This window comes from Lepidochelys olivacea, assembly GCF_965140295.1.
Source record: "Lepidochelys olivacea isolate rLepOli2 genome assembly, chromosome: 10".
Taxonomy (NCBI): domain Eukaryota; kingdom Metazoa; phylum Chordata; order Testudines; family Cheloniidae; genus Lepidochelys; species Lepidochelys olivacea.
The window spans coordinates 11,979,374-12,002,305 of record NC_140420.1 but is presented as its reverse complement, the minus strand read 5'-3'; the positions used below and the strand labels follow the sequence as shown (position 1 = coordinate 12,002,305).

At 41.2% G+C, this 22,932-nt stretch overlaps 1 protein-coding gene across 2 annotated transcripts in view; it reads right to left on the bottom strand.

Moving 5' to 3' along the window:
- MAD1L1 (mitotic arrest deficient 1 like 1) overlaps nucleotides 1–22,932 on the bottom strand; it is a 562,567-nt gene that overhangs the window by 501,171 nt on the left and 38,464 nt on the right. For both annotated transcript variants that reach the window (XM_084642266.1, XM_084642267.1), the window contains exon 10: nucleotides 8,641–8,727. In XM_084642266.1, coding sequence (XP_084498392.1) covers nucleotides 8,641–8,727 — 87 coding nt within the window. The remainder of the gene's footprint in view (nucleotides 1–8,640; nucleotides 8,728–22,932) is intronic.

The following is a 22,932-nucleotide window of genomic DNA, read 5'->3' as shown; positions in this document are numbered from 1 at the left end:
GTGAAGTAGGTCTCTAAGGTTTTGCTGACTTCTGGAACAGTCAAAACAAGATAATCAACTGGTTACAAACTTTGTCATGTTTACTGAAGGTCTATGCAAGCCTAGTAAAGAATCTTGAAAAACATGTCGAAGATAATAAGAAGTAATGCTCAGAAATGGTGAAAACCCTCAACCCTAGTATATACAGAGGTAGAGTGCAGCTCAGATTCTGAGTCAGCTGGCCAGCTGTACTATCATCTCCCGAGAAGTGGTAACATATTGATCATCCTTTCTGTGCCATGCTGTTCTAATCTTTGACTAATAAACTAGAATTCATAAAGTTGAGTAAGCCTAACTATTTGTCACCTCTTGTTATTGAACTGAATCCAACCATAACATTAGGTTTCTGCAGTCGGTGGCTCAGTTTCTTGGGCTACTGGCCTGTTTTCTCAGCCCAGTAAGGATTAAACACCATGCCTGGAGAGTCTGTTCCCCTGGCATCTATCCCGGTAAAAGTCATGGCACCAGAGAACTCCTGGACCAGTGGAGAGTTTGGGACTGAGAGGCAAAGCAGGCCTGAGGCCGCCTGGTATGCTGCCAGCATGGAGATGGTTAGTGCTGGTGCCGATGTCATCAGTACTGGACTCAACAGATGCCCCATGGCCAGAACTGGAGTCAACAGTATGGGCTCTTGCTGGTCTCGTCACAGTACCAGGGACTAATTGGACAGGCCTGCTCCATCCCATGAGCTGGAGGGACTACAATGCCGGACAACACTTCTCTGAGAAGATGAGGAGGAGTCTCCCTGAGCCCTGGAATGTACCAACTTGTTTTATGGGACCTTTTTCTCACCGCATCAGGAGGAGGAATGACCCCTCGTCATCTTCAGGGAAACATCAGAACCTGAGTATGGAGTGGGTTCACTTGCCAGATCTGAAGGCGACTGTTGATCACAAGAGGGCCTCAGTGCTAAAACAGGCCTCATAGCGTGCTCTAGAAGGTGCTGCTTTATTCCCAAGTCTCTTGCCACCTGAGTCTTCTTTCTGAATGACATGCAGATGGGGCACTACTCTTTAATGTATCCCTTGCCAAGACACAGCAAGTATCTCATGTGAGGGTTACTGTTGGGCACAGCACCCTTATATGATGGACAATGCTTGAACCCTGGTGAGGGTATGACATAGAGCAGCAAACTAACACTGAACTAAACCTAAGATACTACTTCTACTACTACGAACAAGGAAAATTGAGACCAAAAGTGTGAGGTGAAGACACCACACCGACTCTGTCCATGCGCAATGAGAAGGAACTGAAGGGGTCGAATTGGTGCTGCCCTTATATGGCCAGGGGAAGGGCTAGGGCTGCAGGCCATGAACACTGCCCTTCCAGGTACTGCTAGGCAAAGTTGTCCTGCTCCGGTGAGCTGGGTGTGCGCACACCTACATGGAATACACAACTGCTTCTACTCAAATAAGAACATTTGATGCATTTGTCAGTGTTCACATACCTCTTTCCCAGTAAACTGTTCTCAGACCACAAAGCACTTCATGAGTCTCTTGTAGTAAAAATATGCAGAAATAATTTCCCAAGAAGTAGGTCTGACATCAGGAGGACAGTAGGTAAAATTCCTATTTAAAAGATCCAAACAACAGAAGGATAGACCTCGTAATGGAAGGCTTCTCTAAACTCACTACCAGCACGTCTACCTGAAACCCTCAGTTCCAGGAAAAGAGGAGACCAAGGCAAACCTGCAGCAAAATATTTGAAGTCTGTGGCTTAAGGCCTGCCAATGACCAGGTCTATTCAAAGAGAACAGTGAGTCTGCAAATCTTTATGCTCAGAGCTTTCAAGTACTGAGCTTTTCTCCAAAGCAACTCATCTCCTTAGCTACTTGGGCTACCTTCTTTTCTAGCACTTTCTTTGTGTCAAGGTTGCAGCAACACATGCCCTGACACTTGTTTATAAACACACAAGATTGCTGCGCAACATATGAAGAGGAGATTTATTGGCATTTCTCTGACACTCATCACCATAGCATGTGAGCAACCAATTGAGTTTATAAAAATATGGTTGGGAACAAGCAGAGTGGAAAAAGTTTAATGGTTGGCTGAACTCACTAAGAAGAGTAAGGTACAAGCAGCAGGAAGTATTAAGTCTAAGATCTTTCTCTCTCCATCTCCTGGAGATGACATGCATGGGAACTCATCACAGCACATGCTTACGGCGGAAGCCAGCCATGACTGACATGTTTCTAGAACATTAATTTTGTACTCAGAAGGAGCGAAAGAAAAGAGAAGGAGCTAATCACAGTAGCTAAATGGGCCTAGTAATTAAACTTGTTTCTTTCATTATCTACACAGTGCTCCTCCTAAGTAAGGCCAATTTCTCATAGGCTACATCTCATCAAGCTATCCAAGTGATCCCAAAGCAGTCTTCATTATCCTCTGTTCCTCTAAGCCTTTGGATTGTTATCTTTATTCTACAGTTACCCAGGCTCCACAATACCTCCTGCTGCTGCCGCCTAAAGTATAATTTACTCTATTTACACAACTCACAGCAACACGCTCCAAAACAGCGGTGAGATTCCATCATGCGCTATTAATGGCACTTTCTGCTACATTAATCAGCAGTGCTGAAGTAGTTTTTTTGCTGCAGTTAATGTGCCCAGTGGAAGAGTGGCAGCGACCCTCTCCTCCTCCTCACCAGCACTATAGGAGGAATTTTCCTCTCCTACCTAGCAAATGTTAGCAACCTCCGAGAGACTCCATACAATTCAGACACAAGCAAAAAACCAACCCACAGTCAAAAGAAATTGACTTAAATTTACAGATCAGGAAATTCTGGCCTATGGTTGTGTCTCAAGTGCCCCAATTTGCTTAGGTAGTGTCATATATATGATTTGCATCATCACCTATTCTCTACAGTTCCCTGAAATACTGACATACAAGTAACACTAAGCACTGGCTGTGCCTACACTCCCAACAGCCAGAAAAATCAACGCTAAGCCAGAGCTGTAATGTTACGATAATGTAACCTTTTATGGTACAATGGCCTTTTATTATTTTTTTAATAATGGAAACACTGGCACCACAGGAGCACTATACAACTAGAGGGATAGAAATTCAAGGGAAGTGTTAAGTGAAATTGGTTTTGTCTGTTCATTCCTCACAGATGCAATATGCTGTTGTGTACACATTTTACCCATGTCTTCTCCCCTCCTCTCCAGACGCCTCTTTCTAGATCTCCCAGGACAAACTGAACAAAAACAGGCTCCATAGAGAGCTAAATCTGCTCTCCAGTTCTGCAGGAAAGATGTGATTGTGTGTCGCAAATTACCCCCGTTCCATCATTTCCATGCCTGGTTTGTTTTCTGAAGCCCAGTCCTGCTCATACTCAACTACATTAGCAATCAAATCTTCTCCATTAAGGAAACTGGGGGCTGTTTGTTAGACTGCAGGATGAATAACAGATTGAAAAAATGTCTACAATAATCAGAATACAGGAAAGGTGGGAGGAGGTTCCCCCAATCAAAATAAAATACCAGTAAAAATTACACTATGAGGATCAGGAAAATGATACCAGTATTGTAAAAGCTCACACAAGCCATTCCATAAAACTCAACCACCACTAACAGCACCTTCACCAAACATATCCAGACCTAATGAATATGCAGTAAAAATTGTTTGGAGAGTGCTGCCATCCTGGAAGTGGGATGTTGCTGATCAGTTAATTATTAAAGCCCTTTCTTACACCACTGATACTAAAGAGCAAAAGACACACACTAATGAGGAATAAGTCCACGAGCAGGTAATATCATCACTAACCTCACCTTACACTTAACCCTCTTCTGTCAGCCATCAGGTCTCTCACCATAACAATATGGAAATTGGGCTTATAAGTGACTTCCTGCTCCACTACTCAAAAAGAGATTAAAATGCTGACTCCTGGTCATGATTTTCCTAAGTAAGCCATCATCTTTGAAAACTCGTGGCAAACGGGGGAAGTCCCGGATGACTGGAAAAAGGCTAATGTAGTGCCAATCTTTAAAAAAGGGAAGAAGGAGGATCCTGGGAACTACAGGCCAGTGAGCCTCACTTCAGTCCCCGGAAAAATCATGGAGCAGGTCCTCAAAGAATCAATCCTGAAGCACTTACATGAGAGGAAAGTGATCAGGAACAGTCAGCATGGATTCACCAAGGGAAGGTCATGCCTGACTAATCTAATCGCCTTCTAGGATGAGATTACTGGTTCTGTGGATGAAGGGAAAGCAGTGGATGTATTGTATCTTGACTTTAGCAAAGCTTTTGACACGGTCTCCCACAGTATTCTTGTCAGCAAGTTAAAGAAGTACGGGCTGGATGAATGCACTATAAAGTGGGTAGAAAGTTGGCTAGATTGTCGGGCTCAACGGGTAGTGATCAATGGCTCCATGTCTAGTTGGCAGCCGGTGTCAAGTGGAGTGCCCCAGGGGTCGGTCCTGGGGCCGGTTTTGTTCAATAGCTTCATAAATGATCTGGAGGATGGTGTGGATTGCACTCTCAGCAAATTTGCGGATGATACTAAACTGGGAGGAGTGGTAGATACGCTGGAGGGCAGGGATAGGATACAGAGGGACCTAGACAAATTGGAGGATTGGGCCAAAAGAAATCTGATGAGGTTCAAGAAGGATAAGTGCAGGGTCCTGCACTTAGGATGGAAGAACCCAATGCACAGCTACAGACTAGGGACCGAACTGCTAGGCAGCAGTTCTGCAGAAAAGGACCTAGGGGTGACAGTGGACAAGAAGCTGGATATGAGTCAGCAGTGTGCCCTTGTTGCCAAGAAGGCCAATGGCATTTTGGGATGTATAAGTAGGGGCATAGCGAGCAGATCGAGGGTCGTGATCGTCCCCTTCTATTCGACATTGGTGAGGCCTCATCTGGAGTACTGTGTCCAGTTTTGGGCCCCACACTACAAGAAGGATGTGGATAAATTGGAGAGAGTCCAGCGAAGGGCAACAAAAATGATTAGGGGTCTGGAACACATGACTTATGAGGAGAGGCTGAGGGAACTGGGATTGTTTAGTCTGCGGAAGAGAAGAGTGAGGGGGGATTTGATAGCTGCTTTCAACTACCTGAGAGGTGGCTCCAGAGAGGATGGTTCTAGACTATTCTCAGTGGTGGAAGAGGACAGGACAAGGAGTAATGGTCTCAAGTTGCAGTGGGGGAGGTTTAGGTTGGATATTAGGAAAAACTTTTTCACTAGGAGGGTGGTGAAACACTGGAATGCATTGCCTAGGGAGGTGGTGGAATCTCCTTCCTTAGAAGTTTTTAAGGTCAGGCTTGACAAAGCCCTGGCTGGGATGATTTAATTGGGGATGGGTCCTGCTTTTGAGCAGGGGGTTGGACTAGATGACCTTCTGAGCTCCCTTCCAACCCTGATATTCTATGATTCTAAGTATCCAGGTAGTAGAGATTCTAAAATCATTCTCTTAGCAACTATTGAGAAAACTCATCAAAGCTCTTTAGAGCAGGGACCCTGCCTTCCTTTATGTTTTTGCAGTACATAGGCCCATACATATGCAGGTAACACATCTGTCAGCAGGCTCAACCCTATGACCTTCAGTACCAAAAGCCCAAGACCCTACCACTAAACCTAAAAGGAGAATTACTTTAGTAGTAGTATGCATCCGATGAAGTGAGCTGTAGCTCACGAAAGCTTATGCTCTAATAAATGTTTAGTCTCTAAGGTGCCACAAGTACTCCTTTTCTTTTTACTTTAGTAGTGAGATAGTAGAAGGCTGTATAATTGTTGGGACCAACCACTAGAGGGAGTCATGATCACACACACTAGGCCATTGTATTACATAGGCTCATTTTGGACACTACAGGAAACAAATAAAAGAATAGATAAATCAGCTGATGCTGGATATGGTTCAAGGAAAAAAGAAAAATCATATTTACTTTCTTTAAAAGCACTTTACTGTCAGAGACTCAAGATTCTCTCCTGGGAACTTTCAAATAATCTGTAATGGAAGATTTTAGAATGTACCTGATTGCCTATACTTTAAGACAGAATAAAATATTAGACAGAAGAAAGGAGAACTTGTCAGTTTTAGAAACTGAACTCACAGGATTGCGTCTTAGAAGATTTTAAAAGTTTTAATATGAGCCAGTTTTTACTGCCTGTTTCATTTGAAGGCGCCTTTGAAAATCAAAAAGTAATTTTGATCATGTTTTTGTTTTTAAGTTAAATTGATCCAGTTGTGACCAGCATGAACAGGCACTTCCAACGGGCTGTTTTCTCAACAAAAAGATTCCTCCTGGCAATTAATAAATTCATTAACAAAATCATTTTTTCTGGCAGGCGGTGAGCAGCAGCCTCCAAAATCAATAACTGTTAAACATTACCACCACCACTTTTATTTTTTATTTTGGTCATTTGTTTTTGTTTTTTTAAAAGATATCAAACTGGTTTTCCCCTTTAAGCCTCTTGACAACAAACCATGAACCAATTTATCTGGCTGCATCCAGGGGATTTTACCCTGGGCTAACAATTTTAACAACTGGCTAAACAGTTTCAGTAGCACTTAAAGAGTATTTATACTAAGCTTTTATTGCCCTGCTTGAATCCTGCACGTCATCAGTAAGGGAGGGCACAGACAATGATCATCCCCTGAACCAGAATCTACCAGACACTTCAGGAGGCATGTTAGTGAAAGTGGCCTGAGATTAACAGAGGATGTTTAACCACTGCTGAACTACAGAATATTTGACCGCTGTGTTTTCAACATGTTTATGCTGAAAGTGGAAATGTTGTACATTGCTGTTGCTTGGACATGTCAGCCAACACCTTGGCAACGCAGAAAGCCACAAACCCAAAAAACCTTTTAGATACTTGTTGTGGTATTGCTTCTAACAAGGACAGACACGTAGATTCAAGGAAATGCCGTGGCTTGGGAAACAGGAGAGAGAGTGCACATGGGTTGAGGGCGAGAGCACACTCTACAGCAGAATCACATTTCCTTCTCGCAATGAGCAGCCATGGTTAATAATATTGCCACCTGTAATCATCTCAGCCTGCGAAGTAAACAGATACAGCGTGGCAAACAAACTCAGTCCCCTTATGAAACACCGAAGTATAGTAACTTTAAAGGTTGTACTGCATCAAAATATACTTTTCTAATCTTGGCTGTAGCAGTAACGGTATAGTCAGCAGGTCTCTGGAGAGGGTCCAAGAACAAAGGACTCAGTCATTACTTAGTTTGTAAGCTCTTTGGGAAATGGACCATATTTTTATTCTGTGTTTGTACAGTGTCTAGATCAATCAGGTCCTGGTCCATGATTGTGGCTCCTTACAAAATAAGTCATAATCCCAACAGAAGAGTTCAATCAATTATAAGAAGTCATCGCAGGCCCACTACTGAATGAGGTATATTTCTCATAGGTTAAGTCTGCGTGGGATGCCAGGATCAAGACGACAACTTCTGCAATTCCAAAGTTAAAGCAAACTCCTTCCCTTCATGCCATATCTCCAGGAAAGGTTAAACAAAACAAAAAACATAACCTCTCCTTTTTCTGGGCGTCTGAAGCAAAATATACAATTCATACCTTTTGATGTAGATGATCTATCCAGATAGGGAGTCAAACTGAGAGTTACTTCAAGGAACCAGATCTTAAAGTATTTCCTGCAGAAATCCCAGGATATTGGTCCTCAGGCCAACCTGGTTTGACCAGACTCGGTAACCAAAAAAAGCAGAATTGACATGTTCCCCTCAAATCAGTTCTACATATTCAGGTGCAAGAAGCAGTGTTGGATCTTCTGGGAGCTCTACAGTTCAAACTCTGAACATTGTCACTTAGAACCTGGACTAAACCAAACTTAAATCAGAGGTCTAACAGTGATTAGCGCACAAGACAACTTGTTGCAAAATGCAGCAGATGCACTGATTATATCTCCCTCGTTCCCACACCAGTGTAAAATACCACAGTGACTACAGAGTCCAGTTATGGTGGCAGAGTCTGGATAATTTTATACCAGCTATATCATGGCAACAAATTAGCTTGCAAAAAACACTCCCAACCCCAAATTCAGCAAGAGGGCCGAAGGTGCAGTAACCCAGGCTCCTCTGAATGTCTAAGAGTAGCCTACTATCAGAATGCCACTAGCTGAAGCCAGAAATTCAAAGTCTTCTCCCATCACCTGTCAAGTCAAATTTCCAAGTCTTTGAAGTGCTCTTTTCTACTAGCCTAATCAAAGTCACACGGACCCAAGGATTTTTAATCTTCCTCTACATTCAGGGGACTAGTCTGTTTAGCTGTAATATCACTTTTAAAAGTGAAAAGGGTTGGGAAACCAGCTCACGTTCCATTTGCACCCTGAAATCATTTCAGCCTCGGAAGTAAGCATGGATAAAAGTGCTCCACACATTTCTACATCTCCAATCCCCAAGACCCTTCCAAAAAATCTATGGTGTTCCTTTAAGTCACAGTCACAAATGTAACCTTCACCACCAGCATAGTAAAGATAATAACGATACAGAAGATTTCTGGGAGGCAGTAGGACAAAATGAAGAGCAGCAAGTACAAAAAGTATCTGGGACTGCAGCCTTTTATTTTCTCTTTACTTGTATTAAAAGTAACAAATTCCTGCAACACAACATTCTTTGTTGGCAGCACCTACCTGTTTGTGATGGTAGAGTTCTGCTCTTTCAGCACAAGCTCCCTCTGTTGCAGGGCAACAATCTGCCTTGAGAGATCATCAGGGGTCCTAAACAAAACAATAATGGAAAGAGTTAACGAACAGAGACATGCCAGTGGCTGAACAATTAAGTCCCAGGCATGACCATATAAAAATAATGACAGACAGGCAGACAAGATTGTTGCTATAGGCTGAGGCTGCCACAGTCCATTACAACAGCTGAACTATCACAGGTTTGTATATTGTCAAGCACACACAGCCAGTGGTATTTATTCGGACATCAAGTCCCTGCTGCTCTCTAATCCGCCCCCTTCCAATGAAGAGGGCATCAGCTCCATCACACCATATCAAGCCTTAAGGGTTTAAGAGACCACATTTCCTATCCTAAGCTAGTTACGTTTCCCCGCTTGAGAAGAGCGTTTGCCAAAAAGTGCATTGCAATTATCTCTGCCCATACCAAATGCCACAGAACAGGTCCTTCCATTTAGATGGCCAATAGCACGTATGCTATAGGAAAGTGCATACTATAAAGAGAGTCGTCTTATACCACAGTGGAAGTAGATGGTGTACACTGACTTTATACCAGAAACAGTCTCAAGACCTAGAATTTACTTGACAGTGTTGCCAAACCAACTAAACGTTCAAGATAGCCAAAGACTGCAGATTCTACTTGGTTTACTTTTTAAAACTCAAGCAAGTAAAGGAATTTCAATTCCTGACTAAAAAAAGAGACAGAAAATGAATCTTTGAGCCTGCACACAGAGGTTTTGATACACTGAGCAGCACTGCCCTCTGCTGGATGGAACACGTCAGGCTAGTTCACATACCTGAGCTTGAAGAGAAGAGAGAGAATTTTTAACACATCTAGTAAGTATTTGTTTTTGGAGTTAAAGGCTTTGCACCTATTTCCAGTGCTGCATGCAGAAGAGTCACAGGGTAACAGATGTGAGTAAATGGTGGAGAGCCAACTTCACTTGCTCCCATAATCTGAAGGAAAACAGATTTAATAGCAAAGACTACTTTTCCTCTAGCTTGATGGGTCATTTGCTATTCAGTTCTCTAATTTCCAATCTGCAGAAACCAGGCTTCAGCCTCTGGGACTCTGATCCAATTCACAAGAAATGCTGATTCTCTTTCTCCACTGTCTACCTAGAAAGTCCTGGGCTGGGGTGGGAATAAACAGAAAAAAGATATGACAGGGGAATTATAATTGACAAGGGGAATTTGCCTTAATACAAACCAATTATCCTCTCCTTTCCACTACCTCCTCTATCACTTAGTGGTGATTCCATAACAGTACTCACTAGACTGAGTAGACATGAACCCCTGCCATTTGACAGGGATATAATCTTTTGAAACCCTGGCTCATGTCTTGTAACTAAGGCCAGGAGATAAATAGTCTCTTACCAGAACTCCTACGTGTCACACATATTACATGGTGCCAGAAGTAAACTGTATCTCTGGCAAAAATTGAACAAATTAAGCCATCTGAATCTCCCAGCTTGGAAGGGAATGAGGCAGAGAACCCAGGAGGGATGGGGAATAGCATCACTTCCAAGATTTAGTGGGAGCAAGGAGCAGTGCAGAGAAATCAAGAGAGACAGAAATCTTCCAGATGCACATATGTGGCAGGTTCAGAGACACTGAAGATCTAAATTCATTCCAGTGGCAGCGTAAGAGGGGAAAGGAGGGGAACCAAGAAAGATGAGCTTGTAAACCTACAGATTAAGGCTTTGTCTACTCTAGGGGTTTCAGCCATCAGTGACAGGTCTCCAGTGTAAACCCCTACACTGTAGACAGGCAAAAAAGCTGTAAGCCACTATTTGTACCCCTGCCTGATACTGGGATAAGTTGCGTCCATGCAAATCCCCCTAATAGCAGATTTGCCTGCCTGCAGTAGATGTTTCCACTGGCATAGTTACACTGGTGGCTATATATCCAGGATAAATCACCACTGTAATCTAAACTTGTCTATTCAAACATTTCATGAATTCATACCCTGCAAAAATGTCACCTGGGAAAGACAGTTTCGAGAAACCAGGTGCAAAGTGAGACTATTGATCATTATGGATCTTTGTATGGAAGCTAAGACATTCAAATTTAAACAATTAAAAAGATGGACCAATTAGAGTGCAAATTATTTGGTGTGTTACATGCAAAAAAATGATGTGGAAAATATAGTATGTGATCAAGTAATTATAGATTATCATAACACATACACACAAGGAAGATGAATCACATTTGTAAAGGCAACCTTCATTCTGGAATTTTCTAATTTTTGAATGCCTGCCTTTGTAATCTTAATGTTCTTTTTAATGTTAGGAGAGGCAGGGTGTGGGGGTGTGGGTGTGGTGACCACTGCTGTCAAATTCTGAGTTGCTGCGCCAAATTACTAACACTTCTCAGTGAATCAGTTTTAAGAATTTTTAACATGAACAAAAGTTCCCTAATTTCATTCTGAGAAATGCCTGAAATATTTTTGCTGAAACTTAAAAAAAATTCAGCTGTAGGCAGACTCCCAGCATGGAAGATATCAGTTAAAGTTTGGCAAAACTTATAAGCAACTGCAAAACAAGGTCTTTTAATGGAAAGTGGTCAGAAAATCAATGATGTTCAGAGATAGCAACTGCCAACAGATTTCCAATCAGAGGCCAAATCATCCTCCTCTGTCACAAGGTTCAGGTCAACAATCTAACCTCCAACCTCATTTTATTAATTGGCAGCTTTGGGGTTTGTGGTTATTTTTGGTTGACGTGTTTTACTAGCATTTGATTTAAAAGAAGGAGTGTGCAGATTGACAATGAAGTTAATAGAGATTACCTTCTGCCATGCAACAGGGGTATTAGCTTTCTAGAAACTAAACCATATGATGGGGTCCAGGAAGTAAAACCAGTCTCTTGCAAGTAATCATCTATGTCACACCTTTATTACAGATTCCAAAAAACTATTCACATCAAAATCCCAGCCAGGTCACATAAGGTGCCTTCTAGGTCATCAAAGCCAAACTCCGCACACTTTTCCCACTTTGCTTTTTAAACATACGCACATGCAATGAAACTAAACCAGCCCAGCTTTGGTACTGAACAGGGCAGGTCAGAGTCTACATTTCACTCTACTAACAATGGACCTTCACTGATATAAAATGGTCCTCTCTCTTCAGAGGTTTATGGAAATAGTGGTGAATGAAACGATGGCAAGTACTTGTCAGCATCCCAGTACACACTGAACGCTCCTGCATTTGTTTGCCTCAAGCCTTTTCATTAGCCTCACTGAACATACCGCCACCCAGTAACTATAACAGTTCATACCAGTGATTATTAGAGAATTAACCAGATCATTTTTAAAGGACCTGCCTTGTAAAACTAGCAACTAACCTCATATCCATATTTTCCCAGCACCCATCACTACTTCAAAGAAGTTAAAGCATCTAGCGTTTTTCTCCACTTTATCCCCAATATTTCCCAGGCATGCATATGGAACAGGCCTTTCCTCACATTGTGTAACATGTACCCAGTGCAAACTCATGGACAAGGATTTTTCACAGTATAATGGAGAACTCAGACCTGAGCTTCCACAATGCAAGTTTGATTGAATTGCACAACTATACACACAGACTTAGTGACCTGATTTTGGGGTGCAAGGTTGTTAGGTATTTACTCGTCCTCTAAATGACTATAAAAATGGACAGAAGGGCAAATGAAAAGACACAAAGCAGCTTCGGTATTTGAATTCCAGTCATTCAACTCCTGTCTGACTCTCTTGAGCAAAATGCAAGGAGCTGAAATCTGGATACTGCTTTTCCCTCTCAGAGATCAAATCTCCTTCTGCAATAAACCTCAAAGCAAAATCCTCCTTTTCAGTATCTGGGAAGCAATAACCAAACAGTCAGGAGCATTTGATACCAATTTAGAAACAAGGTTTTTGCCCTAAGGTACAAATTAGCCCAGCAAGGCTTAGAGCTGGAGTAAGGAAGTCAAGAGACAAAATTACACTTAACCAAAGCACTCAGATTTTCTTTGAAATACAGAAAATTTGAAAAGGAGCAATTTAATAATGATAAAAAAAATCCACGACTGCTCAAATGAAGTGAAAAATTAAACTGAATAGGATGCCCATCCAAGCTACTCTGCTTTAGACAGTGAGCTTTCAGACTACCATTGGTAAACGTTATGCCAAGAATTTCTTCATCCACTCAACTGGAATTTTGTAGAAAATTGCCAGAAAGTTTCTCCATTGTGCTGTCTTAGTTAAGAGGCTATTAGCATTTCTGTTATAAACTCCAATACTTTGGCATTTAGAACTAGCTGGTTTTAAAAGCATTAAGCTTAGACTCAGTAAACAGCCTAGACGCTAACCTTTTTTGGTTAAAAAAAGTAAAATTGGATAAAAATGTTTCTTCATTTAAAATTTATTAGAACATCCACATCTTATTGCAGGTGTTTCAAAGTCATATACCAAAGGGAAAAGATTTGACTTGAGCTAGATCTTTGAAGTTACTCTTTAGCTATGGATGTGCAAAGCAAAAATAAGACTAAATTGTTAAAAAAAATGGGCTATTGTGTTTTGAGGATTGAGGCCTTTTAGATTTTTTGTTCTTAAATAAACTATTGAAGCTACCAAGATATTTACATTTGTATAATACTGTGCATTCCATTTATAAGAATCACTGATATAAGAATCAACCACATATAGTGATCAAAACCACTGGGACAAAATCATTCCTACACTAACTAAAATACACTGCTTGTAAGAATCAACTGCTTATAAGAATCAAATCATCTGGGATGGATGTGATTCTTATAAAAGCAGTGCACTGTACTAAAATGCTCTAAGTAGCAATTTTTGCTTATGCATAACTGCTTTAAAGTCTCTTCATGCAAGATTTCTGCATATTGCTTTAACTCTGCAGGACCACAGACACACACTGCGGGTTCTGCAACTCAGCTAATTTAAAGTCATGTTGAATTGAAGCAAGGCATGCCCAAACTTTTGGGACAAAACTTTATTTTAATCTATTTTTTAAAGAAACCACTTCCATAAGGTCCTATAAAACAGTGACTATTCAACAGACTAGAACAGTTATGGACAAAAGATAGTCACTGAACACTTGTTAACAAAAATAAAATGTTAGGAACAGATTACCAGGCACTACCGCTTCTCTTTGTCAAACCCCCAAATCCTGCTAATGCTCTCACCCCTTAAAGGCACTTGCAAAATAAAAAAGGTTTGGTTTGTGCCCTTTTCTGCTTCTTTCTGATGTTAAGGCATATGAAAGGATTTCCAACCCTACCAAAAAAAACAAAACAAAAAAAAGTTTTTCCTCTACTTTTACATTTTGAAATCCAGATTCCTTCCCGTCTGGATAACTGATACCATGTCTACACTATAGTGTATGTGTGTCCTACACAGACAGATGGATTTTTATGTCAATGTAGTTAATCTGCTTTGACAAGCAGCGGCAGCTCAGTTGACAGAAGAAGGCTTCTGTTGACCTAGCTGTGTCTATACTGGGAAATGAGGTCGACCTACCTACGGCACGGAGGGCATAAAATTTTTCACAGCCCCAAGCAACACAGTTAGATTGATCTAATTTTTAACTGTAAACCAGTGTTCCAAAATTTCTAAGTGTAGACCAGGCCTCTGATGTCTGAAGAACAACAGTAACATGGCAATCTCACAAGAAGAGTGAACTGAAAGTTGAGGTCGGAAGGGATTTTTAGGGTATGTCTACACTGCCCACGTTACAGCACGGCCGCAGCAGCGCTGCAACGTGGGCAGTGCAGAGACACTTTATCGGTGGGGGGAGAGTTCTCCCAGCAATTAAAAAAACCACCCTGAACAAGGGGTGGTAGCTTTATCACCGAGAGCCCGGCTCCTGGCGATAAAGCGCTGTCTATACCGGCGTTTTTCAGCGCTAAAACTTTTGTCGCTCAGGGGGATGTTTTTTCACACCCCTGAACTACAAAAGTTTTAGCTCTGAAAGTGGCAGTGTAGACACAGCCTAAGTTAGTCTGTTTAAAACTTTTTGTATGTGATTTAACACCTATTTTGGTGCTTTTTAACACCTATTTAACTTCTAATGGTTGACTACTTACATTTTGAATAAGGGAAAATGTCACCTCTTCAAATTTAAGGTTTTAAGAACTCACAAAAAACCTAAACTTATACCTCCTAATGAACCTCCAGTACAATCAAAGATGACAAGTCTTCACATGCTTAATATTTCTGCATTTAAAAAAAAAAAAAGAAGTGGGGGGAAGGGGAAGAAGAGCAGTGAATGGAATACTACTACTGTCTGAAAGAAAGAGGGAGCCACAGGCAACCCCAATTTCCAGAGATCTAGAAAATGTTCTCCATATTTGGACAGTAGTATCAGCAAATTCAGTTTCTTCTGGCAAAAGTGAAAACTGAATTCATCTATAAATCCAGCACTTCAAAGTCTGGCTAACCATTTGGAGCAGGAAAGGGACTCACTTGTGTGAAAGTGTTTTAGCAGGACTCTTGGAAAACATAAGGACAATGAATGGCTAACTCTCTGCTGGACCAAGAACAAAATCACCAATGAATCCAAAAATGCATAATTTGGGAACAAGAGTGAGACAAGGGGCTAAGAGAGATTCCACTCAACATCAGAGATTTTGGACCAAAACAGTTTTTCCCCACTTCCCACAAGTTAAATCAGAATGGACATCCCAACAGCTGGTCTCCTGTGTTTCAGTCCTGCTTTCAGCGTATGCCAGGGTTCAACAGGATCTGCTTCATCTTTCATTTTGGAAAAAAAAAATCTAATCAATAGGGAGCTCAACACTTTTTGAATTTTATTGTAGCACCCACCCTATTTTTTGGTCATTCTGTTCAAACGTCAAACATAGAAGGCTGGAACACAAAACTCAGCAAGAACACACATTATACACTTCAGCATACCCTGCAAGTGAAAAGCTTCAGAGTCCTAAAGAAGGCACAATGCTATATTTTGTTGTATACTACAGAACACAACTGATAATAAAGATTGCAACGTTTTCTGTTTATTCTCAAGAACAATGACGTCAATGATGCTTGCCTTCAACGCGGAAGTCACGTCACTCCAGATGACATGATATCCAATCTTCAGTTTTGAGGTGCCCCACAGGGAAAGAAAAGCAGAGCTGTTAAAGTTAGATTTGAAAATGTTTAGGCAGGATTACAATGCTCTTCAGGCTGCAATGAATAAGAGATTTGTCCTTCAAAGGGGAAGCAGCTCAGCCAAGTCATCACTATGGGCTTCCAGATCTCTCTGCAGCCAAACTGGCAGTGATGTATTCTAATAGATGGAACCATCTGGCGAGACGGCAGAGGGAACATGGCAGATGATACAAGCACAAACCCTTAAGAATTTGTGGAGAGGTTCAACACTGCCTACTTCACCAGAAATCCACTGTTCTTTCCCTACTAAGTAGTGAATATTGCCTCTGGCTTTATGTACCTCCTGGGAAGTCTACTTTCATGTTCAAGAAGAATTCCTGGGAGGTATGTAATGCAAGAGACTATATGCATTGTCACTCTCTCAACTTTAGAGAAAAGAGAGTCATTAACATCTGTCTCTCCTAAGGATTCTCTTTAGGGATAGCAAGACTGGACTTTACTGACAGTCAAAGTTAACTTGAAGCTTCTGTACCCTCTGAGATGGGAATGTGTGAACAGGTTGTTTGTTTAACCTTGTGGAGATGTTCAAGAGATTAGATTTATTCCAATTAAATCACTATACAGATTTTATTCCAATTAAGTCACTAACAGATAAGTTTGCTGGAAGCCAGAAATAGACTCCAGCTCTTAATAATGACAAGCACATCCACATATAAGCTCAATTTGTAGTACTGCTAACCCACAGGAGTGCCCTTTAATTGCTCTGCTGTTTCACATTACCAGGATTCCAGCACAAAGTTGACTAGTAAGTCTGACAGCGGCAACCTTTCTTTTCTCTCTGTTTAGCTGAATGGGTTTTGATTTTTCAGCACAAAAGCTAATGCTTTATTACATGAATAATTCAAAAAATACTGCTGAATCTAAATCCTTCACTTCTCCCTGGTATTTATAAAGCATCCAGAAATATAGTTTTCTAGATTCCTGATTTTGAGGCAATAGGAACTATTATTAATGACTCTCTGCAGGTCCTTGCGAGAGTCTACACTATATTTTTAGCCATCTCCTGTATAATTCTTATTTACACCTAATTATAATCACACACCTCTTCTGTCTCTCAGCTAGAACTGCCATTTTCAATAGGAGTTGAAGCTACCATTTCAGCTAAAACTACATTAACTTGGAAAAATCTTTTTTTTCTTTTTTAAACTCACCCAATGACTTTTTTAGTCACAGGGGAAATTAGATTTAGAATGAAGGTGGGTTTAAATGGGGTGCTAGGATATTTTCAGGTAGGGAAATGGGGCTAAGCCCACTGCTGCTATGAATTAGAAGCTGTTTCAACTTACACAAAGACTACTTCAAAGTTTGTAAGAACAGGTGTTTCACCACTGGTGGAGGCAGAAAGTGAATCATGCTGGTTTCAGCAAACCAGTAAGAAACCTTAGGGGAATATGAAGAATCAATGGCTTGTGCCAATGTTTGTTATTTATCAATAGTGGAACAAAAACAATAACAAACATAGAAGAGTTAAGGAAGCTGTTGGCATAAGTCAGTGACATATTTGTTGCATAGTTATTCGTATTAGAGCAGCACCTAGAGGCTCCAGCTGAAATTGGGACCCCATGTGCTAGGTACAACATATATCTAGTTAAGACTGCTCCTGCCCCAAAGAGCTGACAATCTAAACAGACAAGACAGACGAAGAGTGGGAGAAAGGAAGTAGTCTTATTTTACAGATGGGGACCCTCTGAGGCAGCGAGATTATTTGATTTTCCCCACTGTCACCAAAAAGTCTGTGTCAGAATCCATAAACTGAACTCAGGTCTCCCAAATCTCAGACCAGTGCTTTAACCACAGGACCCTCCCTTCAAGTGCATTCTGGGAGTCTACCATTTTTATCCTGCCTCAACTTGAGTCTCAAGCTTTTGCATGGCCTTAACCTCCTGTTCAGCTATGCCATGATTTCCACACTGCTCCCTACTCTGTTCATTGGCCATTCACAGCCCATTTGTCAGGTCCTGGTTTTAACAAACACTGTGAGCACAATGAGCGGCCCTCCACCATCAGTCTCAGGCCTCTGACTTAATCAAAGTACCGTTCTCGCTCAGCTGTCCACAAGCCGGCAACTCAGCCAAGCAACTTCAGGAAAATGAATTACACACATCCCCAGACACATGTAAATAAAATGAAGAAATTTCAGATTTACAGTAGCTGCCTTCAAACCCTCTCCCCCAGCTCAGGGAGGATTAAAAGGACTTCAAAGAAGCCCGAGTTCCAATTAAACCAGTGTGACCACCCCAGGGATGCAAGAACATTCCTCTGATTAGTGAGATGCACTCTTTGAACTGTTTAGCTAAAAAAAAAGCTTTCAGAACTTTAAACAAATGCAGTAATTCTCTTGCTTGACTTTTTTTCTTTTTTTAAGTTTACAACCAATTGAATATTCAAAGCGAAGGACAAATAATCACTCAAACCAAAAGTTTTATGCAAGCTCACTAGTACATCAGCACTGATGAATGTAAAATGATTCAGCAAGATCTAATGCAGGAGTTTCAGCACTATTAGGCTGGATCAAGTCTCTAGAATAGAAAGCAGAACCAGAGAAGTGTCCAAATTTTTAATGGGGTGCAGGAACACCCAACATGACTCCCAGGACAGGACAGGAGCAATTCCCAATCCAGTGCTACAAATCACAAAAATCTCACCAGCCCCCTAACCTCTTCTCTTCACTATGGGGCACAAAACATCAGCCCCACTGGCAGAAGACCCATCTAGTTCCAAACTTCTGCCTTATCTCCACAGCATCCATTCTACGGAACCCCAGTTCCAAGCCTCATGGTGCCATACCCTCCAATCCAACATGCCAGTAGAGACTTTATCTCATCTCATCAGCATGCATCAGTTTAAATGAAATCCTTGTGTCATTTTACGCCTAGCACTACAGATCAAGCAAAACCCCACAACAGCTTTCTGTTCCCAAAAAAATAAAAAAGTTTGCATTATGTTCTCTGAAAGTTTCAACATCAGAAAGAGTGATGGACAGAAGTACACATGGTGGGGAACCAACTGTGTCTTGGTGTGCGCTAAAGGCATTCAGTGCTAAATGGATATAATAAACCCTCCAGTGAAAGCCAAACCCCCATCACCCACAAATAATGAATAATTCATTTCAGAAGGCAACAAACAGATTTAAAGACTCATTCATAGAAAGTGCAACTGCTGGAGTGTAATCGCATTAAAGATGTAAACAGCAGCATTTCAGCAATTACTGTTCTCCTTTTGCCAGCTCACTCTCCATCAAACCCGTACGTCAACTGAGCTGCCTGCATCAAGCACAGGGTTCAGAACAGCCAAAAGCAATTACAACTTCCCTGCGTCTCTGCCACAGGCTTCTGTGACTGGGATTAAGATAAGGTTTGGATTGGTGTCACAAGCACTCTGACACCATCTTGGCTTACTGCTATAATAAAGTTTCAGTCACTTTCAATGCCTGAAGCTATGATGGGAGGCACTAATAAACTTAACAGATCTACAGCCTATAAAATTTGAAATGTATTTATGGAATGGAGAAGAGTTGCACATTCTCCCCAGTAAAGAGAAAGAGAAACCACTGTAACTGCTTTATACTTTACATTGCTGTTTCTCTGCTCTTCCCTCATAAACATAAATTCTGATTTTAGGATTTGATTTGTGTGTGCTGTAAACCACAATATAAAAAGGTACCTATAACCCATTATTCTTTTTTGGGGGGGAGCAGTGAGGCCATTCCAGAGCCAGTCACCATAGTTTCAACTATGAAGAGATTTTGAGCCTCAGACTGGATTTCAGCTAGCTGTCCATTTCCTATTTACTAAGCCCCAACCCTCCCTTGGATTTGGGGCTTGCTGCTCCTGCATGTTAGTAGTGTGGCTACGAAGAGTGTACAAAACACTTTCGTGAGTGAACCTAGGGTGCATCACGTTTGGACAAGTCCTCAGAGACCAGCTGAGGCTGGTCACAGTTGGGAGAGGTTGTCTGAGATTGGTGAGATATTGTAGTCCATCTGTATTTTAGAATGTAGGCCTGGATGAGAGTCCTGTTTAGCATTAAAATTGTTTTACATAAATTTTGTAACAGATGCAGCCCCTGGGATGGGTGCAGAGAACACATACAAATGAATAAATAAAGCTGCCGTGAAACCAGTAGGCAGATTTGAGTCACCAGTACACAGCTGCTTTCATTGGCTTCCTCCCTTCCTCAGTTCCTTTGGACCCCAAACTTTGCTGTTATTTACAAAGGAGTGTTTCAAACCACTTCAGCAGTGCTGGGAATTCAACTTGATCCTCTGTTAGTGGAAAGGCACTCTCCAGTCCCAGAGCAGCCCTCCCTCCTCCACCAAGCCATGCTTTCCCAAATGAAACCCACTGATTTCAGCACTCTCTCTCAAGAATGGAAAGATCAGAACTGCACATTTCCTGTTATGTTTCATAATTAACAAAACTGCCAAAAACATGATAAAAAAACCAGAGGCCTAAGAAAGCCACGTTCCTTTGCTCAAGAGTCACTTTGCATAAATGTTAGTGCTTTATTCACTAGACAGTCATGTAATATACCCAGGATCATTGGACTCAGATAATGATTTGTCCTGAAGAGCTTTATCACACCACTGATGAACAAAATCTGCAGCATGCTGAAGAGAGACAATGCACTCTCTTTGCACTGGATTAGTACGAGTTATAGAAGACCTAATCACAGGTATTATTCCTAGGACTGGATCTGTCCCACAGAACAAAGGAAAACGAGCAAGACAACGTCAAGTCTTTTCAGGGGCTCTACCTCTCATCTAAGAGGACACTCCCCCTAAGGAATAAAAGAATATGGAAGGGGCTAGCAGTATTAGCCTCTAAAATAAAACCAACATTATCCTGTATGTTTGTCTCCCAACTTCAGCTACCCTTGAAGGTTAGAACCAGATGTGTTCTCCACTAGCACTGGAGGGACCATGCTCAAACTCCTAGTACAGCAAGCATGACCAGAGCAATAGGAGATTCAAATATTTCCTTCAGGGAAGCTCCATCTTCCAACCCTGACCAGCATGTAAACAATCAGAAATCCCACATGCACATTTATCAGAACTTGTGTAAAGCCGTCCAGTTAAACATTTTTTTAAATTGGGTAAAGTATACAGCTGCCCACAGAGAAGGAGAGGGAGCTGCTTATTGATTTCACATCAGGGCTACTTCAGGCAAGAGGGTGAAGAGAACATAACAATCAAGTCCCCCTCCCTCTTACATCCTCTCCTCAAAAAAGCATAAAAGCTTTGAATACATGAAAACAGCTCAGCTGTGTAGTCACCCTCAGAAAAGCCATCAATTACCCAAATTGGTTGTGTGACAGAGAAAGGAATAAATATGAGACTGGGTCAGGGCTGCTCTGGAACTAATTTCTTGGGGAAGAGAGAATTTTCACAGGACGGAGTGGTTTTCTCCTCCTCCTTCCCCCTTCGCACCCTCACTCGCCTTCAATCATGTCATGCCCCAAGGAGACGGCAAAAGAGGATTTCATTAATAAATTTATTTCAACTTTCTTTTCAATGGTGCTGAGAAATGTATGCAAATCCATTCGTAATTAGGTTTAAAAATTCCATTTCATGGGATAATCAGACTTCAAAAAACTCAATTTTAGTTTTAATCAGATTTTAACAAGGATATTAAGTCCATTTCGTTCAGAAGAGGGAGAAATGGTGAATTTAACACAAAATGTATTCAAGCTTAGCCCTGGGAGATAATTAAATAAAATTAATTTGGCAAGGGTTGTCTGTAAATGGAAACACTCCAGTCAGCAGAGCACGTTTCCGAAGGAAACAAAAGCAGTTCATTACTGTACAAACAGATACAAAGCTTACTGTTCAGACAGAAGAGAACTGGAGCTCTTCTACAACAGCAAGATGACCTGGGTTCTCAAGCTCCCTCTGACAAACACAGCAAGTTACAGAGGAGAAACAAGCAATGATGGGGGTCGGTGTTTTCTACCCTCTTCAGCTAAGCCCCTTAAACTCACCCGGGGGAGAGTAAGATATAAAAAATGCAAGCAACACACATAGATGTGAGAAATTCAAACCATTATAAACAGGAAAGTTTTAAAAATGATCTGACTGCAGGAGCCTCTCTTTAGGGAAAGAGAAACACAGGTGATTTTAAGAGGTCATTGGCAAAATTCAGACCAGGTGTAATTACATCAAAATCAATGGGGGATGATTTGGCCCCATATACCATGTCTAAATCCCAATCTGACAAAAAAAAAGTAGACAATGCTCCCCTGGCCACCACAGTCAGACAAGTGGACTTTCTACAAGTAGTAGGAAGAATGTAAACATGCAAATCTGATAAGCACCCACGAGCTGCCAGAAGTTTTCCATTTTGAAAAGTCACAGGAACATTGTTTAGAGGGAGGGAAGATACCAGCAGAAGTCAAAATGCTATGCAATCTCTAACACATTTCCACTCGTTCACTCTTATTCCCTATTCCTCTCTCCTCGTTCCTTTTCCCCCCTCTCAGGTCTATACCTCTTTTCATATTGCTCCTTCGTCTTGAAATAATACCAAGTTCCAATCAACCAATCACTTTCTTTCTCCCCTTTGGGCTCATTTCTTAATCAACAACTTCCTTTCTTGTTTTTATTAACCAATAATCTCTTTGTATCTCATTTACCTTACTTTTAACTCCTGTCATGTTTGTATAAGCTCTTTAGTGCGAGGAACTTGTCTCTTTCTTGCGAATTATCACAAAATTGTAGTGCTATATAAATCCACATAGAAATACCTTAAGAAAATATTAAAACTGCATGGTTAAGCTCCCCAAAGTCAGTAAACTGCAAAGTTAAGATTGTAAGCACAACCTTAGCTCTGCCCCCTATAGTGTATGCATTAAGGTCCTGATTCATTTAAGCACTTAAACACATGCTTAACTTAAATGGGACTTAAGCATATGCTTAATTATGTGCTGGAATTCCCTTCTTAAGTAGGAACACTTGCCTGAATCAGGGCCTGAAAATAGTTTACTTATGCGGACACACAATTTCTCAAACATATCATATTTTTCTTACAACCTTAGATACACATGTGCGGCACTTTATATTACTGGGTACTCTATGTATGTTGGGGACAGTCAATT